The sequence below is a fragment of the Misgurnus anguillicaudatus genome, chromosome 18 (genome assembly GCF_027580225.2).
Source record: "Misgurnus anguillicaudatus chromosome 18, ASM2758022v2, whole genome shotgun sequence".
Classification (NCBI taxonomy): Eukaryota; Metazoa; Chordata; class Actinopteri; order Cypriniformes; family Cobitidae; genus Misgurnus; species Misgurnus anguillicaudatus.
The window spans coordinates 29,528,532-29,546,813 of record NC_073354.2 but is presented as its reverse complement, the minus strand read 5'-3'; the positions used below and the strand labels follow the sequence as shown (position 1 = coordinate 29,546,813).

The window sequence follows — 18,282 nt, the reverse complement described above, 5'->3', positions numbered from 1 at the left end:
CATGTTTTTCTCTGTTCTTGCTACCTTTTTGTATTTAAGATTATGTATAACAAAATAATATATGTTGGTGGCGGGGTTTGGGGGTAATTCTTTTTTTTCTGGGGGCGGCCAAGGGATGGTTCGCCCAGGGCGTAAATCTAGCCAGGACCGCCACTGACGGTACCTTTAAAGGTACACAATAAAAAACAGTAATGTACCCCAACATTGGGGTACAAAATCGTATTATGTTTTGTATACCTGTAAAGGTACAAAACAGAACTTCAGGTTACTGCCCCCAGCGACAGACAGTGTAAAGCAAATGCTTTTAGTATTACACAAGCTTAGGTTTTAAAACCAAAATGTAAAAAAACCTGTGAGCCTCACTTGACAAATCAGTTGACAGATCTGGAGTGGTGACTCATGTTATATATATATATATATATATATATATATATATATATATATATATATATATATTGATATCAATTTAAAAATGGATTACATTTTATAGCACAGGCTAAACAATCACTGGCAACGGCATCTCTGTGCACTTACATTCAGGCTTTATCTTGCAGCATTTACAATGAATTTTTTTTATCACACCTAACCTAATAAATCCATCACATTACAACAGGTTAAAAATGCAGATAAATCAATGCAGCTTTATAAACATAAAGACTTAAGCTTTGCTGCATGCAAACCACAACAAAATATTTCTGCTGTCTTCCACGGCACAAAAGAAATGCTGCAGAAAGGTCTTGTGAAGGGCTCAGCGTGTGACTGTGTGATTGTGGCACAGGTGCATCTCGGCAGACTCTGTATGATGTCTAGCCTTTGCAAGGCTTCTAATGAGTGCTATGGTGGTATTTAATAGACAAAAAGTGGCTTAAGAAGACTGATGGGAGGCTGGCAGATGGCAGGTGGTGGGAGGCACATTATCTTAGATCAGAATAAGAAAATTGGACGGGAAACATGTGAAGTGATGATGGGCTGGAATGAGTGACAGCCATGGAGACAGAATGATGCTATTTAGGATAATCTCATACATTTAATATCGTTTTGATAAGCGTAAATAATGTCCATGTGCACACTGCAAAATTTGGGAGCAAGAGCCATTATCAGTTTTTATATGCAGGGTGAATCTGAATTTAGTTTCATCTGGGTGAACATCTTGTGAAAATACAACAACTATTGCAATATTTTGGTGTGAACTGGATTAAGCACTAAAAACAAATGTATTTGCAGTGTGTACATGTCTGATGTTTACTTGAAGCAGATCTGATGATGAGTTTTAATACAACAGCCAATATCAAGTTCACATACCTTCAGAGACTTCAGGTCCAAAGCGCCATGAACAAAATAAGAGAAAAACACTGTTAGTAATATAAACTCTGTAAAAAGCTATGCAGATCAAAAACACAAAAACTTGGTCGTACCTAACAGGGAAGGCATGAAAATGACGCTAACGTATCCTGAAAGACTACATTGTATATATAGTCTATAGTTTTAATAAAAAACAAATTTGTGTGAGCTTCGACCGCCTACACGGAGCAATTACTGTAACGCTTACGATTCACTCCTACCAGCCGACTGCTGTAATAGTCATTGTTCAAAGGATTCTGGCATTTCTACAGCCCTGGAAGGCAAAGATGCCATTACGAGGAACATGAAAGATGTGAGATTGGATCTGAATAATGTAGACTAATGTTAAATCTGCATTTGAGATTTTGCTGGAAATTGATTGTGAAAACCGTGTTTATGCACTTATTTACTCATTGACAAAAAGAATCGAATTAGTGCAAAAATGTAGTCTAGTGGTATTATTGTGACATACTCACTTGCAAGAATGACCATGTCCATTCCCCAAAATATGCTCATGATCCAGCCCACCATGACGATGGCAGTCAAGATCTGAATGAAGGCGGCTGCGATGTTCAGCCAGAACACGCAACATATGTGTCTGTCAGGAAGGTCTGTCCTCGCTCCGCACAGGACCGTAAAGGCTGAGATGAATGTACCTGCCACAAAGCACGGTGAGATGCTGTTAACATGGGGCCATGTGGTTCTCATACAGTTAAAATGGTCAACAAGCAATATAAAACCCAAGTCCTGGTTTCATTTACATTACATTTGTGACCCCCATTTTTTGTAATTTACTATTTTCTATATAAAGTCATCCTATATAAAGTAAAGAACATTTGGTTAATATATAACCTTGATATCTTTAATATTGTCTGTGAAAGGTTTAATATTAGATAATTAAATCATTTAGACTTTAGCCTGTTTTCCACATTTATGAATTTGGCAGATATGTTTTCCAAAGTGACTCGCATTGCATTTATCGTAATATAAATTTTTTCTGTATGTGTGTTCCCTGGGTGTTCAAACCTATTATATGATATTTACATTGCAAATGCAATGCTCTACCAGTTGATCTCAGGCCTTTATAAAGATGTCTGACTTTCTGTAATGACCTCATTAATCATGTGAATTATTAAAAAGTACAGTAATGACAAAGTTGTGAATCTTCATTAATAAAGATTGAATAGATATTAAAATTGTGATTAGGATTCTGACACTGCTGTCTATGCTGCCCTCCAAAGGCTAAGTGCAGTAACTACGCAAACACTAAAACTGAGAAAAATGCCCTTAAAGTTTTTTACACCAGCCAGTCAAACATGTAAATGCAATTTTGGCACACACGTTTCTCTGAAATGGGACAAAATTGAACCAGGAGACTTTGTCACAAGACACAACAGATTTCACAAAATCCATTTCAACCCTAACTCAATTTTGACCAAATGCGTAGTTATTGCGCTTTGGCTTTGTAGGGCAGTATAGATCTCTGGTAGATTTAGAGGTGGCTTTCCGAACAGGGTTTAAGTCTAGTCCAAGACTAAAATGCTTGTTTGAACTGAAAACAGCTTGGATTGACTTACTATGCATTCACACCAGACGCGGTAGAGGCGGCAAAAACGCGTTATTCGCGTGTAGTTGGACGCTTGAACATTTTGAGTGTACTCACTTCATTTGCGCGTGAAATTCTAGTCATTCACGTGTAAATTCGCTTCATGGGAGGGGCTTCTGCGACTCCGCTCCCTTCCTGTAATCATGTCACTACTAGAGCAAGCTCCTAATTGGTTAACGCAGGGCAAATATCTGCCAAAGTTCATATTTTTTAACTTGCGCGTTTCACGCTTCAAAACTCAATCCGAATGTTTCACGCCATTTGCACCGCACCTTCTGCCCTATTAGCGTGTCTTTGCATTGACTTAACATGTAAATCACTCACGATTGCCGCCTCTTCCGCGTCTGGTGTGAACGCACAGTTAGCCTATCTTACTGTGCGTTCATTCCAGACGTGGTAGAGGCGCCAAAAACGCGCTATTTGCGTGTAGTTGGACGCTTAAACATTTTGAGTGTACTCGCTTCATTCGTGCGTGTAATTCTAGTCATTCACGTGTAAATTCGCTTCATAGGAGGGGCTTCTGCGACTCCGCTCGCTTCCTGTAATCATGTCACTACTAGAGCAAGCTCCTAATTGTTTAACGCAGCGCGAATATCTGCCAAAGTTCATATTTTTCAACTTGCGCGTTTTAAAACTCAATCCGAATATTTCGCGCCATTTGCACCGCACCTTCTGCCCTATTCGCGTGTCCTTGCATTGACTTAACATGTAAATCACTCACGATTGCCACCTCTTCCGCGTCTGGTGTGAACGCACAGTTAGCCTATCTTACTGTGCGTTCATTCCAGACATGGTAGAGGCGGCAAAAACGTGCTATTCGCGTGTAGTTTGACGCTTGAACATTTTGAGTTTACTTGCTTCATTCGCGCGTGAAATTCTAGTCATTCACGCAGAAATTTGCGTCATGGGAGGGGCTTCCGTGACTCTGCTCGCTTCCTGTAATCACGTCACTACAAGAGCAAGCTCCTGATTGGTTAACGCGCAGAGACTATCCGCCAAAGTTTAGATTTTACAACTCGCGAGTTTCCCGTGACAACACTCAATCCGAATGTTTCGCACCATTTGCACCACACCTTCTGCCCTATTCGCGTGTCTTTGCATTGACTTAACATGTAAATCACTCGCGATTGCCGCCTCTTCCACGTCTGGTGTTAACACACAGTTAGCCTATCTTACTGTGCGTTCATGCCAGACGTGGTAGAGGCGGCAAAATGCGCTATTTGTGCCTAGTTGGACTCTTGAATATTTTGAGTTTACTCACTCCATTCACACGTGAAATTCACTCAAGACATTCACACAGAAATTCACGGCATGGGAGGGGCTTCTGAGACTCCGCTCACGTCCTGTAATCATGTCACTACTAGAGCAAGATTTCAGATTTTTCAACTTGTGCGTTTCAAGTGGAAGACGCCATCCATGCGTTCCACGCATATGCATCTTTGCATCGTCTTAACATGTAAATCACTCGCGCTTGCTGCCTCTTCCATGTCTGGTGTGAACGCATAGTTAGCCTATCTTACTGTGCGTTCACACCAGACGCGGTAGTGGCAGCAAAATATGCTATTCGCACGCGTAGTTGGACGCTTGAACATTTTGATTTTACTTGCTCCATTCGCGTGTGAAATTCTAGTCATTCAAAGAATGAACATGGAAATTCATGTCTTGGGAGGGGCTTCTGCGACTCTGCCCGCTTCCTGTTATCACGTCAATACTAGAGCAAGCTTCTGATTGGTTAACGCAGCATGAATATCTGCAAAAGTTCAGATTTTTCAACTTGTGCATTTCCCGCACCATCACGCGCCTTCCATGCCGCGCCTTCTGTGCCGCAGGATGCCTATTCGCATCTTTGCATTGACTTAACATGTAAATCACTCACAATTGCCACCTCTTCCACGTCTGGTGTGAACGCACAGTTAACATGCATCATTGCAGTTGTTTTGTCTCAAGATGAGCACCACTAGTAATGTTTTTTGTAAGGCATGTTTGTAAAAACCACTTAAAGTGCCCCAAAAGTCACCAAAGTGCCCCATGCTGTACTATTGTATAGATACTTGTGGTTTGTTAAAAAGGTGTGTGTCCAATGTTTTTTTTCCTGCATAAACAGCCTTTCAATACGTGGAGTATGCAGAAAACATGGACAGTGTTTGATGCTCTAGGGCACTAATGCATTTCCAAATGATTTTAAGATCACCTAAATATGCAAATAATGCAGAGAGAAAATACAATTAACATCCATAGTACATCAAACCCCAGCAGTTTTATTTTCTTTATTGTCCATTTCTAAAACTCCATTAATAAACATCATAAATACTACACGACACTGGTTTTCTCAATCATCTTCAAACCTGGGCAATTAGGTTATAAATAACTTTCTATATTTGTAAGACAGATACGTATGATTTACAGTGAAAGAGCAGGCGGTAGTGTGTCTGTCTGTATGGATACTGGTGTGCTGCCAGGCATAATTTAGCATCTCATTACTGCTGTCAGAATAGTGGATTTAGAGAAGATAGCGGTTAAATCATTCATCATAGCCAACAAAAGTTGTGAATCTCCTTTAAAAATAGATATTTACGGTGGTTGAAACAACAGCCTTTAAAGCTCTGGATATGCTCTGTTCTTTTGTTGACACAGTGTGAGGCGGTAGTATTTTGGAGGGGACCTGGGAGTAAGACTCCATGTTTATCTTTTAAAAAGTGAATTTCCAACAGAATGGAAAAAAACATTAATAACCGTTTCACTGTATCTTATTTCCATTGCTCTTATACAAACAATACAACCCCTTAGCCTGAAAAGCAGCTGTAGCTTAATCTGAATGAAAGGTGCGCGTGGTGCATGCAGCCCTGTAAGCATGCAGTGGCGGCTCGTGAATGCTCTTCTGAGGGGCGCTAATTCAAAATATGTGTTCGGAGTGCCACATGTGTTGTTCGTGTTTTCAAAATATGTGTTTGTTGTGTCATGTGAACCATGTGCATCACGTGTTTTGTCAAGGTGGGTGCCTGCTGCACACGCGTCAAGACCGTTTGTGATAAAAGAGACGCTCACGTTCAAGACACGCAGGACACTCCCTTAAAACTCTGATTACGCATGAGATTATGTGAGTATCCGGCAAATGCAAGCGTCTTTTTTGCATCTGCAGCAGGCACTTATTTTGACAAGACACGTGATGCACATAGGATAACTCAATGCGCAGAACACATATTTTGAAATTACGAACCCCACACACATGATGGGCTACATACATGTTGTGACGAATTTCGCATCGTGCGCCCTCGAAGGCATTGACGGCCAGTGACTTATTTTTTCAAGTATACAAATAATGCAGATATGTGTGCTTTGCTTTATGGGAACTCTGACAGACAATTACTACGTGAACATTTGGGTGTAAGAACTCCTTACATAAAATGTATAAAATCCAATCATTTTTAAAGGTCTGACATGGAGAAACTTGATATTGGCAGTGCCAGCATAATGCATTGTGTAATTACAGCATCTACCAGCAGGGGGCGAGGACGTTTACATCCACATTATCCCTTATTCCAAAAAAAAAAAAAAAATTCTTTGGCCAAAAAATATTTTAAATGTATATTTGTAGAAAGTAAAGCTTAATTAAATGTTTAGTTTTACCTTCATATATTAACATATATTTAAAAAATGTATGGCAGGGGCAACAAATATGCATTTCTATATTTACAATATGGCAAAAAAAAATTCCTGGCCAAAATATAAAAGTTTATTTAAAGTATAAAATGTATAATTATGTATAAAAAGTATATTTTTGCAGTTAAAATATATATTTAATTTTAATCTTTTCAAACCTGTAATGTGTACACGTTTTTCTTCCGATGTGATGTGAATATAAATGCTTTAAAATATATTTATTTTTCAAATATTTTTTAAAATATGCGAAAAATGGCCAAAAAATGTATTGGTGAAAAATAAATTTTTGTAAACACATTTCAAAATATATATACATACATATATTTTTTGGCTTTTTTGTATAGACCGTTTCATCGGACGCACGTGCGCTGACGCAATACACGTCTGAATCCGAACTTTACTTCTGGTTTCGTTTTTTTAAATGGTCAGACTAGTTGCTAAAATTATCTCTTGAACAAATGCATCGTCGAAAATAACAAATGTTTCGGTTTCCTAGGTAATCTATGTGTTGTTGTTGTTTTTTGCTTGTTATATAAATTAACTACGTTTAAAGAACTTTGTTGTTATTTGTTCTTAGCGGAGTTTACCGGAAGTTACGTGCGGACCACGACAGCCGCTTGTTTATGTTGTTACTGCTGAAACCGTCTATATTTGAAAATATATTTTTTGCCATATGGGCTTTGCGTGTCCACATAAGCAGGATGCTTAACTCATTCCCTGCCAGCCATTTTTTGCAAAGTTGCCCGCCAGCAATTTTTGTGATTTTTACAAAAGTTTCACAAAATGCCTTCCAGGAAAATTTTCTTTTTAAAAATATATGAACATACAAATATATCAAATGAAAGAACAGACCATCTGCTTTCAAACAAACAATAAACAAACAAACAGAATGGGGAAAAAATTAAATATGGGTATTTTTTCTAAAAATATATATTTTTTTGCAAAATGCTGAAATAATTGCATTTTTGTGAAGAAATAAATTGGGTAAATGCATCTAGTGGATAATCGCGATATTGCAGATTAACATAAAAATTATTCAGAAACACGTTTTTTATGCAAATGTTTTCTCTATATAACTCGTCAGTGGTGGGAAAAGAGTTAAAACTTCCAGTCTGCAGCTTTCAATGCCTGGACAGATGTTAACATTTTTATAATTTCATTTTAAAATCCAGTGCCAACGAGCAATGATGACATTAGTTTGAGGTGGCATCACGGGCACAAGAGTATTTAACAAAAACAACAACACTGTCTGTTCCTCAGCCGATGAAGTTGCCCAGTGCCAAATCCTGTTGATATGAACTTCTGGACATTTGTTTACAGTACAATTGTGATTTTTAACCAAAATAAATGCTATTTGAGTTATAATAATATTTGATAAGTCCCGAAACAATATATTGCATATATTAATTGTCTTCAATATTATTTCTACAGTAACATCATGACAAAGATAGCAGAGACAACAAAAAGGAAAAGCAAGAAAAAAATCGCACACTGGCTTGAAACGCAGCAAACAAGCTCCGTGTAAAAACATCCTAAGTGACAAACAAAGCCTTGGATGTTTGTAGCACTTCAATTACAGTCCATGATGTTAAAACTGCCACTCGACCAAATAACACACACGCATCTGCACTGCAAATAAACAGCACAATATTCCTCCTGTCAAACTGCATTGAGCAGATACCCAGACTACTGTCTGCTTACATATGGCACATGTCATGTAAACACCACCGCAGCCCTAACATAACAGAGAGCAAGAGAGACGCTCACATTCACACTGAAGCTTATTCTCTTATTAACTAGGGCCACGCTGGTTAAGCGTCAGAGGAGCCCTGGCCCCTGCACATTAGACTCATAATGACTATAATTTTCTTTACTCTCTCTCACATGCATGTGCCGCGCTGTCAGTGTAGGAGGTTAATTATGCTGCTTGGTTCCCTTTCTTCTGAGTAAGACGAATGTTGCTAGGAGGAGGAGAAGAGGGGGTGTGAAATCTGTCTGAAGAGTCTCAGGTGCGAATACGGGTTGTTAAAGTGGCAGGTTGTTTTAAACACATCTGTTACATAAACGCATTTGATAAAAATAGTTGCGATGACCCTCGGTGTTGCTGCGTGGAATGGAAAATCACTTATCTGCCCACCAGGCTGAGCGAGAGCCTCGGCGGAGTTTGTAGATGCACCATTCAATAAACATTTTTTTCAAGAAATCATTCACAAGCCGCCTCTCCTGTTGATTACACAACGGATTGAGTTTGGAAGTCATCAAGAGTGAAACTACTGGGGAAAAATATTTTTGGAATAAAAGACACGTTTTTATCCCCACATGCATTCATTGGCCACCACTCCAAACTCTTTCAGACCCCCATGTTTAATGATCTAACCTATAAAACTGGTAAGATTGCGTCATCTTACATTGCATTTCATCCACAGGCAGAAATAAAACTGGGCCAGAGAGCTTGATGTATAACAGACACATCGACGGAGAGATGAAGGATAACCATAGGCCCGGAAAACATTCAGCGAGATACCGGAAATTGAAAATTCAACAACAACTCAGTGGCCTCTATTTATAATAGTTGAAGGTTGAGAGCCAAGACAGCTTGTGAAAAGACATGACATAGTGAGTCTGATGCCTACAGCCATCCAAGTTCCCAGCCGATTACTCATCACACATCTCTTCCTCAGCAATTCGAGTTGTTAAAAAACGCTGTTTAATGCACTTTAAAATACTGCTTTTTAAAGCATTCCTGCATGTGTGGCTCAATGCAGAACATTGTGATAGCAGTGCAAAAGGTCATGGGTTTGAACCCAGGGAACACAAATACTGATAAAAATGTATACATTGTAATACACCAGTGTTTCCCAACCAGGGGGTCGAGGCCCACAGGGGGGCCTCAGCAGATTTCCGAGGGGCCTCAAAATTACTAAAAATTAGACAAAACAAGCATTATAAAAAACTAAAACAAGCAAAAATCAAGATGTTTCTTATTTTTTTGGCCATTTTAGTAGAGAATATACATCTGTCTAGTCATTCCAAGTTCTAGATAAATTTATTTGGAAGAAATTGAGTTGAGTGGGGGGCCTTTAAATATTGTTGTGGGCAACTAGGGGGACTTGAAGTGAAAAAGGTTGGGAATCACTGTTATACACTAAGTCGCATTGGATAAAACGGGTCTGCCAAAGGGGTAAATGTTTCTTAATGCTTTTAAAGAGACTTTGACTTGAGGCTTTTGCTAAACTGATAAAAAGCAACATTTAGTTATGAAATGCTGTAATATAAAAATAACAATTAACTCATTCCCGGCCAGCCATTTTTTGTGATTTTCACAAAAGTTTCACAAAATGCCTTCCAGGAAAATTTTCTTTTAAAAATATATAAACATACAAATATATCAAATGAAAGAACAGAGCCTCTGCTTTCAAACAAACAATAAACAAATAAACAAAACTGGAAAAAACTTTCATCCTATCTACATTTTTTTCTCTGCTTATAAACTCTTAAAAATTGGTATTTTTCTTTAAAAATATTTTTTTTAGCAAAAAGCTGAAATAATTGCATTTTTGTGAAGGAATTTTGTTAGAGATCAGATTCAGAACGATTATTAAAACATAAACGGAGTTAAATTAATAAATAACGCTTTGGCTTTAGTTTTTCATAAATTGGGAAATCTAGTGCAGTGGTTCCCAAACTTTTTCAGCGTGCGGCCCCCCTTGTGTACGGTGCCTTCCTTCGCGGCCCCCCTAAGAAAATTTGTGACAAAAAACTGTTCTAAAACTCAACATTTTAATTTAAAAAAAACATTAAATTATACAAAAAAGTAGTGCTTTTGGTTAGCAGCCTTATTTTTTAGGTTTAATTACAAAGAATTCATTTCATAAAATGTAGGGCTGTCAATAGATTAAAAAAAAATAATCTAGATTAATCGCATGATTTCATGAGTTAACTGCGATTAATCGCAAATTAATCGCACATTTTTATCCATTCTAAATTTGCCCTAATTTAACACTTTTCAGGTTTTTAATATTCTAATCATATATACATATATAGATGCTTTATGCAAATGTATGTTAACAACAGCCTGTTTACATTTTAACAGAATCACCAGCCATTGTTTTGTATATGAATTTTCCTTTCAGAAGATTTTTCTTTCTCCATTTTTGTTTGCTGCTGCATCATTTGTGACCTGCGCTGGCAAGTTGAGTCGGAATTAGCAAATTAAAAAAAAATAGTTGTTCATATTTTGACATTCTCTATTAAAACATAGAACTATGCATGATTTGTTGAAATATAACAAAATATGACAGAACTACACGTGTTTGAAGTTGAAAGAGTCAAATTACCACAAAAATTTCCACATCCATACATTATATTACCACATCAATACCTTAAAATCACTGGTAAAACAAATAGATTTAGCACACAAAGCAAAAACATCATCAATGTTTGTTCAACTTTTTTTCCTTTTGTTTGATTGACATTGAGACAGACTGCTTAAAATCTAAGTGATCTAATATAATGTTACACATCAGATAGTTTTACCCAACAGTTAACCAAACATTTACTTAAAACATAACAGATTATAGAGCCGACCTGCGTGAATTCTTATCAAAACAGATATTTGTAAAACTGTAATTTTGTGTAGATGTCTATATATCCGGGTCGCGCACTCGCGCGTCTGTGTGCACACGCTTCAGATATCAGTCAGTCAGCGTGAGGGGATCGCTTTTGAGTCTTGTCGCTCTTAATAACTCTTTAACATTAATCAGGTACCGAACTTTATCTCTCTTAATGACTCTTTTAACATCAAGCAAGTCCTGCAGTCTATTTTCTAAGTCATGCATAAAAGCGAAACCAAAATGAATTGAGACGCATTTTTGTATTAGATTAAGCATTAGGAGGACGGTAACCTCTCAGACGTATAAATAAAGATCATATCAGATGTCCAACGAGCATTTAGAGCATTGGATTTGCTAGACGATTTGCTTAATGTTCTTATTTCTATGAAAACTTTCGACTCATTTAGACAGGTTCACATTTGTCTGCGTCTCTGTTCATTCAACTATGGGCTGGACCAAGGGTCAAACAGAAATTGCGCGTTGCGTTAATCTCCGTTAATAAAATTAGTGGCGTTAAAATGAATTTGCGTTAACGCGTTATTAACGCGTTAATTTTGACAGCCCTAATAAAATGTCATAAAACTGGGGCCCCCCTGGCACCATCTCGCGACCCCCCTGGGGGCCCTGGCCCCCAGTTTGAAAACTACTGATCTAGTGGATAATCGCGGTATTGCAGATTAACATAAAAATTCATCAGGAACACTGTTTTCATGTTTTCTCTTAATTGAGATAACTTGTCTATGGAGCCCCTAAGGGGACATGGAGCAAAATAATAAAAAAGTTTAGTTCACGTGAGCATGCAAAAAATTCTGCACATGAAGGTTTCGCGTGAGCACATGAAAGTTTTATGTGAGCAAATGAAACTTTCACGTGAGCACATGAAACTAAACTTTAGATATTTTTTACACCACTGTCACCTTAGGGGCTCGATACTCATCAATGGTAAAGAGTTAAAAATACTTAAAATGGTCACACTGTAAAAAATACACAGCATTTTTGTTACATCAACATAATTTTTTAAGCAAAGTAACATAAAAATATAAGTTAAACCATTTCAGTACCTCAAAAGTTCAACTTCATTGCTTTATAGCCAAATCCCACAATCTTGGGATTTGCTTGGGTCTTATTCACAAATTTGTGCATGAGATGTGCGTACGGATGTTTTTATTTTAGATACAGATGCGTGTCTCTGTCATATTAATTAAATCAATAGTTCTCAAACTGGGGGCCGCGAGATGGTGCTAGGGGGCCCCAGTTTTATGACATTTTATAAAATACATTAATTTATCATTAATTTAGCACTACTTTGTATACTTTAATATGTTTTGTCTAATTAAAATGTTACGTTTTAGAACAAATTTGTCATAAATTGTATTTGGGGGGCCTTATGCACCAAACACAAGGGGGGCCGCAAGCTCAAAAAGTTTGAGACCACTGAATTAAATGTCATATTTGTTAAGGCATCCAATACTTATTTAATGTTACTACGCTCGGTGGACAGCACTGGCTTCCTCCAGCGACAGCAAAAAAAGCAAAGCAAAACGGAACTTTACCGATAATAAATCTCATCATGGATTTTTTTTCGAGCTCTTTTGCTTCCATGACAAACTGCTCTAAAATTTTATGTGGACCAGCACTGTGGAAAGCCCTTACATTGAGCTAGTTTGGGTGTGTTTTATGCAAATTACCAACCTTGTGCACGCGGCCGCTCGTGTAGAACACTCCAAATTTACTAACGTAAGAACAACTATAAGAACAAACTCATGTGCATACGCACATGTTGTGAATTAGGCAGAATGTTTTTGTGAGAAGGTCAAGCGTGCGTATAAATACGAAAAACGTACGCAATTATTAATAAATGAGACCCAGTGTCTTTATGGTTTTAGTGAAAATCACTGCCTATTGCTAATAAGACATTACAAATATTGTGTGAAGCAAATCCATTATTGTAATATGTTATTGGGCGTCTCTGTTTATTGCCATAGTGCAGCCATAATAAAATAATTGGACTAGAACAATATTAGTCTCTGGTTGATGATATCTCATCAAGACCTGGCACAGTGTCATTGTCTTTCTGATGTTGCAAATGGCTTAAATGCTCTGTGATGCTTGTGCGCCATAAACAATACAGCACAAGCCATTTTTCCTTTCAGTGTTAACTATTATAAAAACATTAAAGGAATATTCCATTTTCTTAAAAGAAAAATCCAGATAATTTACTCACCACCATGTCATCCAAAATGTTGATGTCTTTCTTTGTTCAGTCGAGAGGAAATTGTGTTTTTTGGGGAAGACATTGCAGGATTTTTCTGGTTTTGATGGACTTTGATAGAGCCCAACATTTAATACTTAACTCAGCACGTAACAGTTTTTTTCGGCGGAGTTTCAAAGGACTATAAACAATCCCAAACGATGCATAAGGGTCTTATCTAGCAAAACGATTGTCATTTTTGACAAGAAAAATAACAAATATACACTTTTGAAGCACAACTTCTCGTCTAGATCCGGTCCAGCGCAACCTAACGTAAATGCGTAGTAACGTAGGAAGGTCACGTGTTACATATATAAAACGCACATTTGCGGACCATTGTAAACAATAAACTGACACAAAGACATTAATTAGTATCAGTTGACACACAACAACGTAAGAACGGTCCTCTTCCTCCACACTTGTAAAGACTGGGGCGGAGTTTCGCGTTCGTCTTCTGTGACCTCTTGACGTCATGACGTATTGCGTGAGGTCACGCTGGCGCATCACGACCAGATCTCGACGAGAAGTTGTGCTTTAAAAGTGTATATTTGTTATTTTTCTTGTCAAAAATGACAATCGTTTTGCTAGATAAGACCCTTATGCCTTGTTTGGGATTGTTTATAGTCCTTTGAAAAACGGAGTTACGTGTTGAGTTAAGTGTTAATTGTTGGTGTCTATTATAGTCCATTAAAATGAGAAAAATCCTGCAATGTTTTCCTCAAAAACATAATTTCTTCTCGACTGAACAAAGAAAGACATCAACATTTTGGATGACATGGTGGTGAGTAAATTATCTGGATTTTTCTTTTAAGAAAATTGAATATTCATTTAAGGAGCTCAGATGCAAAAGCATCTAAATGCCACCTCTGTCAAAAATGAGAATGATATTAACTGAATGCTCTCAGCACGTATTATACGTTCATCAAATACTTCGCTTAAAATCTGCTTAATCTCAGAATAAGGCCATTCAGAAAAAAACTATGTTGGCAGAATCTATTAAAGACAATGATAAAAAATGATCATTTACAAAAACACATCAGATGCACTTAAAGGGTTTTGCATCTGAGCTCTTCAATTGCTGCATTAATTTACTATCCATGTACCTTATATATTGTCTATCCTAATGTGGAAATTTTTTTTAACTTAGACTTGAAAAATACTGTAGTCCCGTGAATAATAATCATTTTTTCGAAGAGTATGTTTTTAGTTTTACATAACAAAGTACTATTGGTAACCCAGTCTCTAGAAACTGTGATGCTTTTCATCATTAGATTATGAGACTTTTGTCTGGACTTCACAGGCAGGATCACTAATATGTTAAGAAATGAGAAAGTAAATAACATCAGAGTACAACACTGTTTTCTTGCTGTGATTTATTCAGTCTATTTTTAGTTGCATCCACAAGAGAGTTGTCAAAACGCGTTGAAGGTTAAATACAAGAGCCCTTTACCTGACAGTCACCAGATTTCTGTCTTTGTTCAGTAACTTGTTTGCTTTAGAGAAGACTAGAGAAGCTTTTCAAACGTATTAATGGAATTTAAAATAAATTCCAGGCTTAATTTTTTTTAGCTGGTCTAAAACACCACACTGTACTCTTTTATTGCCATTTGAAGTTCTCTGCTTTGCCTTGGAATGAATTCACAGACGGGCTTATCTACTTTCTATCTCAGAGATAGGCAAGCAGTCTTCTGCAAGCATCTGCTGTCATGGCAACTAGAAGAGCACCGGGGTTTGTGCCATGGGTACAGTTCAAAGAGTGTTGGGATATAGCGTCCACATGAATCTTTTGACTCTATCCCAGAGAATTACACCAGTCATTTCAAATCTGACACATGAGCAGTTTTTATCGAGCAACCGTGAGCAGAGCTGAAATGCCAGATTTAAACACTGAATCACTCACTATACATCTTCTGATCACTAAATGGTAACATCATAGCATTTTAATATGTATACTTTAGTCTTGGCACATAAACCATCTATTTTTAATGATACTCTGAATCTTGGAGTAAAGTATACATGTAAACTATACTACTTCCTTCCATTTCGATATTCTGCTAATGCAAAGCTTCACATATATATTTTTAGTGATTTAAAGTAGGGGTACATCGATATGGATCAATACATCATTTTTATTTCTAATGATCCGATGCATCCGATCTGAAATTTTTTTTTTATTGAGGTACCTTTATTTTGACATTCTCCACATCCTAATTCCATAACGTAAAATCCATCTGCCCAAAGCGTGCATTTTTTTTTCATCTGTTAGGATTAGTAAGAAAATGTGATGGAGCAACAAAGCGGTTGTACTGTAGCAGCGAAAACACAGCGAAAGAGACCGAAGACGAGCGTGTGTTTAGCATGGCAGGTGATATTGTCCATGCAAAACGCCGTGTCCTCTTTTCTGACATGTTGATCAGTTTATTTATTTATTTTTTAAAATCTCTTAAAAGACACCACTGTTTGACTGTTAGACCTTTTGTTGTGTGACAGATCAAATGCTTAAAGGAACAGTATGTAGGATTGTGGCCAAAACTGGTATTGCAATCACAAAACTTGTGGCTAAAACTGGCACTGCAATCACAAAACTGGTGGCCAATACACAACATGACAACATAAACATCAGTTGAGGGCTGCAACTCCACTTTTTAAATTATAATATCCTGGCCAGACCACTGTTGTGAGTGATATAAGTATTTGAAATGAAAATGATTTCTTAATGTCTAGTGACATATCAGGGCCATTTTATGATTAATTGATATACATTTCTTACATACTGTTCCTTTAAGTTTAACAGTTTTATTTTTTTATTAATTTATTTTTCGATCTAATATTTTTTCCCCCTAAAACTAACTCAATGATTTGGTACAAAATACTGAAAGATCTCTAACAAAATTCCTTTACAAAATGCTTTTTGCTTTGGGAAAAATTGGGAAAGAGATTGTGTCATTTTCAAAGCGTTTAATTTAATATTTTGGTTGCATTTGTACGGAGCCCCTAAGGGGACATGGAGCAAAAATTAAACAAAGTATAATTTTGCGTGCGCACGTGAAACTATCACGTGCGCACGTGAAACTATCGTGTTAGTTTTTTTTTAAAGTTTAGTTTAGTTTAGTTTCACGTGCGCATGCTAAAGTTTCACGTGAGCATGAGAAACTAAACTTTAAAAAAAACTCTGCACAAGAAGGTTTTGCATGAGCACATGAAACTAAACTTTAGATTTCTTTACTCTAATGTCCCCTTAGGGGCTCGGTTCATTTTTAAGTAGAAATGTAACTGCTTAACTCGGATATTAAGAGAAAACGCTTCCCTGCCAATAACGAGAATTTCAGGCTTCCCGCAATACCATATTATCCACCAGGTGGCGCACTTCCGCAACTTATACAACCAGGAAGTAGCCCCTCATGTGAAAGAGAAAAAACTCTGTATATGTTTAAAAGATCGCTATGCATCTGATCTTTATCAAAAGTCCTTCACAAAAATGGAATTATCTTAGCTTTTTGGGTGTTTTTGAAGAAACCTACCCATATTTGAGAGGTGATAAAAAGAGAACTAATGAAGGTAGAATGAAACGTTTTTTTTTTTGTTTGAAAGCAGAGGGTCTCTTCTTTTATTTGATATATAGTTTGTTTATATATTTATAGAAGAACATTTTCTGGAAGGCATTAAACTTTTGTAAAAATCATGAAAAAAGCTGGCGCTGGCTGGCAACTTTTTTTAAAAAACGCTGGCGGGGAAAGAGTTAACTAGGTAGGCACGTAATATAAACATTTTGAAAATTAATAGATTCAGATCGAATCTTAATCGCATCGAAGAAGTGTTTGATGTATCAGCATAAATCGCACCGCTGGTGGAGAAAATCAATTTTGTATCAAATCTTAATTAAAGGAACAGTATGTAAGAAATTGATATAAATTAATCATAAAATGGCCCTGAAATGTCACTAGACATTAAGAAATCATTTCCACTTCAAATACTTATATCACTGACAACAGTGGTCTGGCCAGGATATTGTCATTTAAAAAGTGGAGTGCAGTACTCAACTGATGTTGATGTTGTCATGTTGTGTATTGGCCACCAGTTGTTTGATTGCAGTACCAGTTTTAGCCACAACCCTACATACTGTTCCTTTACTGTCCGATTTACACCCCTAATTTAAAGGTGCTGTTTTTCATGATCCTATTTTTCAAACTTTAGTTGGTGTGTAATGTTCCTATAATAGCATTAATAATACCTGCTAAATGATAAAGCTTAAAGTTCAATGCCAAGCGATATATTTTCTTTAAAAGAAATTCACCTTTCAAGGACTACAGAGAATTGCTGGTTTGGACTACGACCCTTTACTTCCCACGTATATGACAATATTCAGCAGTTTTGACTAACCTCCGCCTACAGGAATACGCCAAAAAAGGGCGTGACCTTTTTCCACAGAGAAGAGGAAGAGTAGAGTGTTTTTGTCGGCATGCCATAGAGACACTGTTATTTTCATCCCAAAGTCAACTCTCCTTTTGTTTGCCCTTTGATGAGGACAGCTTCCTCAATCTGACGTGACCTTTCCAGACAACGTGTGTTAAGCTGCTGTCATCGTATCATAGCAAACTGTACCAGCTACCCAATCAGATCTCATTACATATTTCTGAAGGAGGGACTTCATAGAACAAAGAAGACATCAACCCGTTTTTAGGACAGTGAAAACAGCGCTATAGAGAAACACAGAAAAAAGTACCTTATTGTCATCCCCTGCATGTATTAACTGAATAAAATGTGCAACCTATAAAGATCACTACAGGCTTTAGTTGATTCTCTATGTGAAA

At 37.1% G+C, this 18,282-nt stretch overlaps 1 protein-coding gene across 2 annotated transcripts in view; it reads right to left on the bottom strand.

The window, feature by feature from the left end:
* Positions 1-18,282, bottom strand: part of stum (stum, mechanosensory transduction mediator homolog) — a 29,662-nt gene that overhangs the window by 5,356 nt on the left and 6,024 nt on the right. Inside the window, exons 2-3 of one of the 2 annotated variants that reach the window (XM_055185598.2) lie at positions 1,818-1,997; positions 1,303-1,311 (exon numbers count right to left, since the gene is read on the bottom strand). In XM_055185598.2, coding sequence (XP_055041573.1) covers positions 1,303-1,311; positions 1,818-1,997 — 189 coding nt within the window. The remainder of the gene's footprint in view (positions 1-1,302; positions 1,312-1,817; positions 1,998-18,282) is intronic. The other variant, XM_055185599.2, reaches the window with a different exon arrangement.